This window comes from Piliocolobus tephrosceles, chromosome 6 (genome assembly GCF_002776525.5).
Source record: "Piliocolobus tephrosceles isolate RC106 chromosome 6, ASM277652v3, whole genome shotgun sequence".
Lineage (NCBI taxonomy): Eukaryota > Metazoa > Chordata > Mammalia > Primates > Cercopithecidae > Piliocolobus > Piliocolobus tephrosceles.
In genome coordinates this window covers 10,555,635-10,565,896 of record NC_045439.1, presented here as the reverse complement: position 1 = coordinate 10,565,896, position 10,262 = coordinate 10,555,635, and the positions used below count along the sequence as shown (strand labels likewise).

Sequence of the window (10,262 nt, the reverse complement as noted above, 5' to 3'; positions counted from 1 at the left end):
TTGTCATATTAAACAGGCAGAGAAAGCCACTGCTCACTTTGATGGGCATTGGATACTGGCATGAAAATTGTAGTCCTGAAAGTCTGCGGAGGCTGCTTCATAGATTATTCATTTATAGTTGTGACTATTGTAACAGGCAGACAGCAAAGAAATTTGAATACCTGTCATTAACTGTTGGACTCTTACAATCTCAAAGGGACCTTATAGGTTACTCAGACCATTTTCAACATCACCGCTTAACAAGGCTTCAGCTTTTGCTTGAATGCCGCAAGTGATGGGGAACTCACTACCTACCAAGAGAGCCCATTTGTTATTTGTATTGCTGTGAGTCAGGAGTTAGAAAATTGTTTCTGTAAAGGGCTGGATACTAAATGCTTTAGGCTTAGTGGGCCATTCAGTCTCTGTAGCAAGTACTCATCTCTGTTCTTGAAGCATAGACAAGACAAAAACGAATGGGTGGGCACTAGAATCTTGTTTACAGAAGTGGTCAGTGAGTTAGATTTGGCCCATGAGCTGTGGTTTGCTGACCACTGTTCTAAGGGTGAAGGTGTTCTTTCTCATCTTGAAACAAAGCAATTGTCTTCCTGGTGGCCTACTCCAACCTCTTTGGGCCACCTGTAAGAGCTAATCAAGCTCTGTCCTACAAGAAAACCCTGCAGCTATTTGAAATTGATGGCATCCTCTTTCCAAATCATCTCTTTTGTGTTCACCACTTCTCTCAACTCTTCCCAGCTGTCCCAATCTCAATCTTTCACCACCTCCTTGGTGTGGTCAGTTGATGATCTCATTTCGATAACCTCTTGATATGGGTGTTGCACAGCAAGATTTCTGACCTGAAAGCCGATCCTAAACAAATGTTTGAGTCCTCTTCACTTCATTTCACCTGTGCTTCATGGCGCTCTTCACTCAGGCCCTGCCACTCACACAGGCTGTTCTACTCGCGTGAATGCAAATAAGTTAAACTGCTGCTCAGCCCAGAGGCTGCAGTCTGTCTGGACAAGCCCGGCCAGTCACCCTCCTGGCCTCCCACTAACCAGGGGGCTCTGCTGGATAGACGCTGCCCCTCCCTGGATTAGCATTTTCTTCCTTCGAAGCTGGAGATGCTGACAGAGTCAAGTGAGCTCAGGAAGAAGGACATGCATTGTGAACTGTAAAGAGCAATGTGAAGTATTAAAAATTAACAGGACCAGGTTGGGGGCGGTGGCTCATGCCCATAATCCCAGCACTTTGGGAGGCCGAGGTGGGCAGATCACAAGGTCAGGAGATCGAGACCATCCTGGCTAATGTGGTGAAACCCCGTCTCTACTAAAAATACAAAAAATTAGCCAGACGCGGTGGTGGGGGCCTGTAGTCCCAGCTACTCGGGAGGCTGAGGCAGGAGATTGGCGTGAACCCGGGAGGCGGAGTTTGCAGTGAGCCAAGATTGTGCCACTGCACTCCAGCCTGGGCGACAGAATGAGACTCTGTCTCAAAAAAAAAAAAAAAAAAAAAAAAATTAGCAGGGCCAGACCACCCAGAAGGAAGCCCTGGGTTCAAGTCACAGGGTCTGTCAGGTATCAGCTTTGAGACTGAGGAATCCTCCAGACCAAACCCCCATATATATGATGAGAGCCAATGAAATGTGGGAAATGAGAGGTTATGAACACCGCAGAGCACCATAAAAAAATAAAACATCATTAACAGTATAGATACTGATTTTTAGAAAGGAAAGATGCCTCCAACCTTTTCTGAGCCATTTCTAAGGAAATCCTTTCTGCCTCTTGGGTCCTACTATCCCCAGCCCCATACCCTGGGTCCTACTATCCCCAGCCCCATATCTGTAGTCAGATAATCATACACTTATCTGACTACACTTCACGTAGTGTTTCTTCTCTAAAGGGAACAACTAGGTTTGACCTCTCTCCGTGGGCTCTATTTTTCAGTATTTGAAAGTCTTTGCAAACACTGCTCCTGGACTTGAAATATTTCTGCTCCCTAACCCCCAAACCATTTCCCTTTCATTTGACTGACTCCCACTTATCTTTCAGACTCATCTTAGAAATCTCCCTCACCCCAGGAAGGCTTCCTCAATCTCCTAGATCCAAGGAAGGGCCTCTTTTTTGTGCAACCACATGACCTAATAAGTGCTCAATTAAACACTTCTTAAATTAATGAATGCATAAATGAAGGAATAGATTGTGGATCCAATAGGCTAATATCTGCAAAAAGCTGGGAACAGATGTACTATTTATGTGTCTCATGCAAACAATACACTCATTACAGACTGCCACGCCCTCTCACACAGAAGGACCTGTGAAGTGTACTGTGTGCCTCACCATGTCCCTGCAAAGTGTGAAGGCTGGTAGGGATCAGGACCCCATTGTCCTTATGAATGATGGGAGGAGCCTCAGTCAAGCACAGCCACTAAGTCTTGGCTTGGGTGGCTGTCTGGAGGCTGGATCCTCTTACAGCTACCTGCTCCACTGTCTCACACTCACCACCCCATAGGCCAGACTCAGCAGATGGCCTTGCCTGCTCCTTCAGGGAGGAAACCAGCATTGACAGGAGGCATGGGCTCCCCTAGCTCCCTCTCTCCTTGCCTCCCTGAGAGCTCAAAAGAAGGGCAGTCCCTGCATAGTTTCGAGACTTTTCTTCCACCTGTGTCCTTCAGCATCCCTAGGACTTGCTCCATGTCTTCAACTTCTTGTCTACCTGCCTTGGGTCTCTCTCTCTCAGCTCCTGCACATGAGAGCTGCTTGTTACCAGCTCTGGGATTTCCCCTGCGTATTCCTCCTGATTAGCTTGTTCTTGCTTCTGCCTTATCACCTGCCCAATATTTACAGATCCTTGGGGACCCAACTCAGATGCCACCTCCTCTGGGCAGCCAGCTGCAGTCCCTGCAGACAGGTAGAGTCACTTTCCTCTATGCCTCCAAGAATAGTATTTGGTAACCTCTATAAGATAGAGCATAACAATTCACAACAACTATGAGGGTCTAATGATGATAATAACTATCTTTTTATCAACAGCTCACTTTGTTCCAGGAACTATGCCGGAGACTCCACGCACACATCTCATTGGCAATCCTAAGTCTCAAGCAGCCACTAGCTATGTTACTATTGTTCTTTTTTTCCTTTAGCCTGGCAGACAGTATAGGAAGTTAGCAACTTGGGCTTGGGGTTAGGAAGACTGGATTACAAATCCCCAAGTCCATCATTGGCCAGCTGCATGACTTTAGGGAACTTACATAACCTTTTCGAGCTTCCCTTCTTAAGCAAAGATAATAGACCCACTTTACAGGGTTTGGTGAGGTTAAAATGAGCTTTCCTAGATAAAACTTGTGGTACCTGGAATTCCTGGCATGGTTTAAGCCCTCAATAAAAGCCCCTATGAGGATCCAGAAGACAGAATACTTATCTAAGTCATTTTTGCATCCCTGGTGCCTAACACTGTGCCTGACTTCAGTAGATACTCCTTACAAAGTTAGGGAGATGTTCTTCCACTGCATTGCTAAGGAACAATCCCTGTGTGGCCATAGGGATCATGGGCTTCCTCAATCCTGGCTTTCCTGTGCACTCCCCACTTCCTATTATTTGAGAAAAACAGGAAGAATGACTATGTAATGTAGGAGTCTTCCCTGCTCCCTTTTTCCCCATGCATACACACACCAATAAAAGATGTATGTGCCGGCTTTTGCTGTGCTCAAACAACATTTTTCAAATCTCCGCAAACCATGAATGAGACATTTGTGCCATCGAATCGCACTTCCTTACAGGCTGCTTTGTTTCCTGGAATAGCGGGACGCATGGAATCCAAGCTCTGAGGTTTCATTTATTGTAAGCACTGGGCTCCCGGACAAATTAGGTATCAAACTCTACCTGCAGATTGGGAAACTGGGGCTGAAGAAAGAGCCGGCTGCCAATTTGGCACCAAGAAATAGTCTAGCTCCCTGTCTGCAACTACCCATAGTAACTGGTTGGGAAATTCAGAGATATTGCTCCCAATTTCACTGGAAAATGTTGGAATGCAACTGTTATACACAGGCTGGGATGCAAAGTGCTTTTCTCAGAAAAGTGTGGCCTTTGGACCCTGATTTCTTAAGACACAAGGTTTCTGTTTCGATAGACTTGCAGGGTTTTTCAACAGGAGTTACTGGCCTCTCAATAATAATAATAATTGGAGGAAATGTCTTGTCAATAAGCCAACAAAAACCACTCCGACTCTGCTGTTTCCCAAAGCCCCTCAAGGAGGTACTCTCTCCTGTAGAGCTGCAGGGCTAGGGTGTGGGTGTTCCTGGGCAGGCCTGATTCCCCTAAATCTCTGCAGAGTCTGTCCTCTGCATCTTTCTCCCCACATCCATACCAGAGAGGAAGACAGAAAGGCCAGCTAGGGAGGGTATGGGTTGGTCTTGCGGGTGAGGTGGCAGGCGATTCTATAGCAGGGATGGGAAGGAAGCAGCCTTTTGGTAGGCAGGAGGATCTTCTGGAAAGTAGGGGCAGAAGGTTCCTGGCACCATCCAACTGGGGAAGGGGCACAGCGGTGGGCCTGGTAACCTGCTAACCAGGATGTCTGGGTTCTTCCCCCAGCTCTGCTTCTGAGGCACCCAGCGGACCTGGGCAATTTGCCCCCCTCGTCGTGTTTCCCGGCACTTGCCTTACCTCCCTGGACGTTGGGGTGGATTTTGGTGAGGTCCCAGAGAACCAGGAGACAGGCTGCTTATCTTCTAGAAAATCATGTTCACATTCATGGAAGGCCTTGGGTACTAGTACTTAGCTATGACCTTTGGAGACAAGGACTCCATCTTCCTGAAGACGGTAAAAACATCCTGCGTACTGCAAGCAATTGGAGGGGCCTGGATTTGAACCCCAGTCTGTGTCAAAGGTCCTAAGTCCTGAAAGCGGAAGGCGCCCTGAGGCAGGTTATAGGGCCTACGAGTGGGGCAACTGGACACGGGGGTGGGTTGGGGAGGGGCCAAAGGGCGGCAGGGGTTGGGGGTGTAGTGGTTTGACCACGACATAACTACCTTCAGCTGCCAGGCCATCCTCCTGTTCCCTGTTAGATGGGAGGAGCTGGAGTGGGGAACCGAGCAACCTGGGCTTCCATAATGAAGAAAGAGCGCAGGAGCAAAATGTCCAGGAAGGAGGGAGGGAGACCAGAGGAAGGAGGAGGCGCCTCTTTCACCCGCGTCCCCAGGTCCCCATGTACGCCACGTGGGTGGGAGCGTGTCCCACACATCCACGCACCCACAGCCACATTCGCCACGCTCCCGCTGGGGCCGGGCTCACCGCGCGCCTCTGGGTGCCCAGCCTCCACAGGCCACGTAGCCGCCACCTGCTGCTGCATCCCCACTGCGGGGACAGGAGCACTTAGTGCCTCCCTCCGTTCCCCCGCCCCGCGCAGGCCTCCCATCCTCCAGGGCCAGGCGGAGGCCACGTCTTTCCCGGGCCCCCTCCCCAACGCGGAGAGGGAGGCGGAGGGAGGAGCTCGGCCCGCAGCCGCCAGCCCTCTCGGCACTGGAGCTCCCCCTCCCCTCCTTCTCCGCCCCTCGGCTGCCGCAGCCCGGATCGCCGCGCGCGTCAGCGTGGGCTCCCCGGAGCGAGTCGCTAGGTAACGGGGCTGGCTCCGCAGACCCGGGGCCGGGGAAGCCCGCGCGCGTTGTCAGCAGCGGCGCCTTGGGGCGGGGGGCGCACAGATCCTCCCCCATCCCGGCCTGCCGAACCCTGCTCGCGCGCAGCCCCCGCGCAGGATGCCTTAACCCGCGGCGATCGCTGCCGCCGAGCTGCCCCTCCCCAGCAGAGACCCCGACGCAGCCAGCCCCTTCCTCCTTCCCCGCAGGTGCGCACTGCTCTGCGTGCGGCCGGGTGGGCGCCCCGCCGCTGCGGTCATGGTCGCCGCTGGTAAGCTGCGCTCTGGGGCTGGGGCAGGAAGCAGTGGGGGGCGCTCGAAGAGCAGGGCAGCTTCGGCCACCGCGGCCGCCGGACCGGCCATGTGCTAAAGTTTCTGGGGCTCGGCGCCCGCTGGGCGCGCAGCGCGGGGCGCAGAGGCGCGGTGGGTGGGGCAGCACGGTCCTCCTGGCGCCCGCCAGCCCCCGGCCCCTGCGGGGCGCAGCTCTGCGTGTTCTCATGCTGACTCTTTCTCTCTCTTTCCTTCCGCGCTGCCTCCCCGAGGTCCTCCCTCCGAGCCCCGGCGCGGGGCATGAGGAGCCCCCGGGTGCCGCCCAAAGACCAGCCGGCTGCGCGCACACCTCGCCAGCGGCAGACGGGGACATGAGCAGCGCGCACAGGGTCCCGCGCCCGGCGGCCAGCCCCATCCGGCGGCGGCCCGCGGGTCAACGCTGCCCGGGAGAATGAGGCAGGAGCCGGCGGCAGCCTCCTTTTTTTCCTCCCCTTCGCCTTCCTGCGGCTCCGGCGCTCCGGACCCGGGCCGAGCTTTGGCTCTGCTGCGTGCCCCGCGCGCCCCCCAACCGGCTCCGGATGCGCTTCTCGGTAAGCCAGGCCCTCCGCCTCGCGAACAAAGCTCCCTTTGCAGGGCCCGGAGGCCGCCTCCGGGCCCCTGTCCTACCCTCCTTCCCCACTTAGAGCCTGGAAACATTCGGGGCTTCCGATTGAATCCTTCAGTTTCCCCTGCCCAAAACCCCGCCTGGAGGCTGAACTGCCGGGGCGGACCTGGTGCTTTCCTCTGCCTTCTGGAGACAGATACGGGCTTGACATGCAAGCTGGAGACCTGTCTGGTCTAGATAATGGCATGTGTATGCAGCTGGGTTCAGACTTAGCATTTGGGGGCAACAACTCTTATTTAGTGGGTGTCCAGGCCGTGCCGGGCAGTGCGCCTCAAAACCGCTCTGGGAAATAGGTTCCTGTTTCTCCTTGGCCCCGATGAGGAAACTGAGGCTCAGAGAGGTTGAATGACTTAATCAAGGTCACAAGGTTAGGAAGTGGGAGACCAGGATTGGAAACCAGGGTACTGTACTTCCCTGCCAGACTGTTCCCTTTGTAACAAACACACCTGTCTCATTTCTTCTACCCACTGCTTCCGTCTCAAGAGTCATTGCATGTGTGTGAAAATACTTGCTCCAATGAGTATCTGTTCTGATGAAATGAATTGCCGGCAGCATGCACTTTTTGTTCATCCTGCCATCACGTTGCTGCCAACCCCTAATGTGTACTCCAAGTGTAAAGCTAATTTTTAGTTCAGGTGAGAGGATAATATGTTTTCCTAGGTGTTCTCTTTCCTGGGATTCTGTTTTCCCAGTCCTCTTGAAGGATGGAAAGGACAGTGGTTCCTCCTGTGTGCCCAGCACATGCTAGGCCTCAGAACCGCATCCTAAACCTTTCCCTGGGGGCAGGGCTCATCCAGGTTACCTGCCCCTGGTTTTGTAAATCTTGGAGATGGTTACTTAACGGGAGCGGGGGCTGATCCCAGATGGCCACTGTGCAGGGCCTGGCCCAGTGTTGGCTCATATTTGGCAGCTCTCAGTGTCAGCAGAACTTCACACTTCTGAGCCCAAAAGAAAAGGAGTTGTAATGCAGATCCGCTGCCTGATGCATGCCCCCAGTTCTTTGGCTTGCCGCTGTTAACTGTTTGCTTAAGAACATTTAGTTCAGTCCTGAAGCGGGAAGCCACATGGAATCAGTTGGTCCTGGTCTGAGGGGCTTGTTCCAATGGTGGAGTCACAGTGTTGAGCTCAGCTGTCTACACGTACATTTGTGTTGGTGCAGAGCAAGTCCCTTAGCAGGAGGGGCCTCTGTGTCTCTGTTAGTCAAGAGCAGCTGTGGACTGACTGACCCCTCAGACCCCCTTCAATTAAGTGATTCTATGAGTGAAAGAACTAGTAAGTTACAGGCTTGAACTAGGGTGTCTTAGTCCAGTGATTTGGACAAACGTTCTACGCTGAATGGGTTGTTGATTTCCAAGAAGAGTACTTGGTTTCCAGGGAGCTGCGAGATTCAGGTTCAGCCCAAAAGAGGTGAAGCTGAAGCTGTGCTTAATAGATTATTTATTGGGCTAACACATAGTGGCTATAAAATGTTCCAAGCTACCAGATTGGGGTTATGGGACAGGTTAGGCCTTTCAGTAGGAGAGATGACATTAACTCCTAAGAACTGATGACATACAATGCATTAACAAGATGCCCAGCAGGGTACAAAGCAGCAAGCTGGTGAGCTTTTCCTGCCCCTCCCAAAAAGAATCAATCTTATTTGCATAGGTAAAGCATTCCCAACGCAGACAATTACTGCAAATAAATAAAGTGATTTTTTTTTTAGACTCTCTCAACTCCATTGTTTGCTGAGTATATTAGGGAAGCCTGGAGCCTGCCTGAGCTTGGCTGTAGAGGGGCTGGGACAGGGAAGGTGGGCCGCAAGGGTGTTCAGACTCTGAGTTAGTTTTTGGCTGTGGATTAGAGCTAAATCCATCACTTTGACCTATGGGCTGTTAATGGGGTTGTCATGGGTCTTTTTAAGATATGGATTAATGAACCTCTTAAAGTGTTGCCGAATCCCAAATGAAACGGGCGTGTCCCACCTTTTTCCCAGAAACTCAGCTCTCAGCGGGTTTTGTGACTGTTTTAAATTCACAAAACCAGAGCAAAGCTTTCATTTTTGACAGGCTCATACAGTCTGCAAAGGAAAAATAATGCATCTTGTGTGGGGATATTAATCTCCTAGCATTGTGTGTTTTAGCTTCTCATGATTAACTGGTAAGGTTTTGAATAAAAATGAATGCAGAGAAACAATCTTCATTAAGTTGCTTTTGAAAATGCTGAGGTAATTATGAAATAACGATTTTTGTGTCATAGATCATACTACTCAGAGCCAAAGCTGGATTATATCACAAAACATTACTCTTGTTACTGATATTTATTTTTTAATTCATTAGTTTTCTCATATTTTTTGCTTTTTTTCTCCCAGTGTGAAAATAAGCAATCAAGAATAAATTTTTCCTTTCCAGTTTTTCTTTGTCTTAAATCCAGGGTTTTGTTTTTTTTTTTTTTCCTGTGAGGTCCCTAAAGCTGAACTTTTCCACACCATGCATATAATGGCCTCATGTTAAAATATGTTTTAAGGGCCTCGGATTTCTTTTGGGAGAACAAGAGGGTTATGTGTAATAAGTAAATAACAACGATGAGACATTTCCCTTGTTTGCTTACTATTCTAAGTCAGGGGTTGAGACCATGCCCTCATGATTGCAGCAGCCACACTTAGCATCATGAGGACACAGCCCGAGTGCTGTGGCATTTCTGCCTCAGTGAAGATGCACAGCTGGACTGATCGGAGTGTGGAGGAAAAGAGCAGCTTCCAAAGGCCAGGAAACCTGGGATTTATTCCTGACTCAGTTGTTAATTGGCTTTGTGGCCATGGACAAATTATTTCAATTTGCTGGATCTGGGTTTATATATATGCAATGGGTGTGTACATTGGCATGTATATGTGTGTATTGGTACCAGCCGTCACCCTCTAACTCTTAAGTTGGAAGAATCCTCAAAATTTGGATATAGCTGGTTATTAATAGCTCCAGAATGCTCTGTACTTTAAGGTTATATAACATCCCAATTAGACATTCTTATAAACAATAAGAAATTGGTGATTATCGAAGATATGCTATTTATTACCCCAAGTGGAGACTGTGCACCCTGAATATGTGAAGGAGGATGGAGCTTTGATCTTAAAGGTGATTATGCCAGCTTCCCTAGCAGAGTCCCCTTGCATGGTAGAGGCTCAGCACAAATCTGAGAGCACTAGAATGAGCATGACCGTCTCTAGGATCCATGTGGCAGAAGATGCAAGAACTATTATGTAATTTGGGTCAATGGGGTAAGAAGACTATGACATTCTATCTGTGTAGCTTTAGGGTTCAGGGGACTTGAAGATTTCGCCTCAATCTCAGGCTGTTCCTGGAAGGTAAGGAGGGGAAATATGGAATTACTGTTTGCAGTTGTTTTGAAAATGGAGAGTACTTTAGTTAGAGCCTTGAACTCAGCTGAAGCTGGGAAATGGTGAGGAAGAAGTGTCAATTTGGCTGGTATTTTTGCCAGGTTTTGTGTGCAGGCTTCCTTGTAACATCTAAGGAAGTGTGTTGTCTGAGGTCAGTCTCCCTGGCGAAGCTGCGTCATTTTCAGATAGAGAGGGCACGAGAAAGGAACCACCAGCCCTCAAACATTTTGTCCTTGCAACTCTGCAAAGTAGACACTATGAACCCCGTGTTCTAGATGAGGAACCCAGGCTCAGAGAGCTGAAGTGTCTTTCTCAGTCTCTGATAATTATCGAATGGCAGAACCAAGCAGT

The 10,262-nt window shown here is 50.2% G+C and overlaps 1 protein-coding gene across 1 annotated transcript in view; it reads left to right on the top strand.

Annotated features, from left to right (window-relative positions):
* Positions 1 to 4,754: 4,754 nt before the first annotated feature.
* Positions 4,755 to 10,262, top strand: part of LOC111538368 (U1 small nuclear ribonucleoprotein C-like) — a 50,712-nt gene continuing 45,204 nt past the window's right edge. The window contains exons 1-4 of the mRNA XM_023205808.1: positions 4,755 to 4,793; positions 5,340 to 5,586; positions 5,815 to 5,876; positions 6,147 to 6,464. Of these exons, the coding sequence (XP_023061576.1) occupies positions 4,755 to 4,793; positions 5,340 to 5,586; positions 5,815 to 5,876; positions 6,147 to 6,329 (531 nt within the window). The 3' untranslated portion in view covers positions 6,330 to 6,464. The remainder of the gene's footprint in view (positions 4,794 to 5,339; positions 5,587 to 5,814; positions 5,877 to 6,146; positions 6,465 to 10,262) is intronic.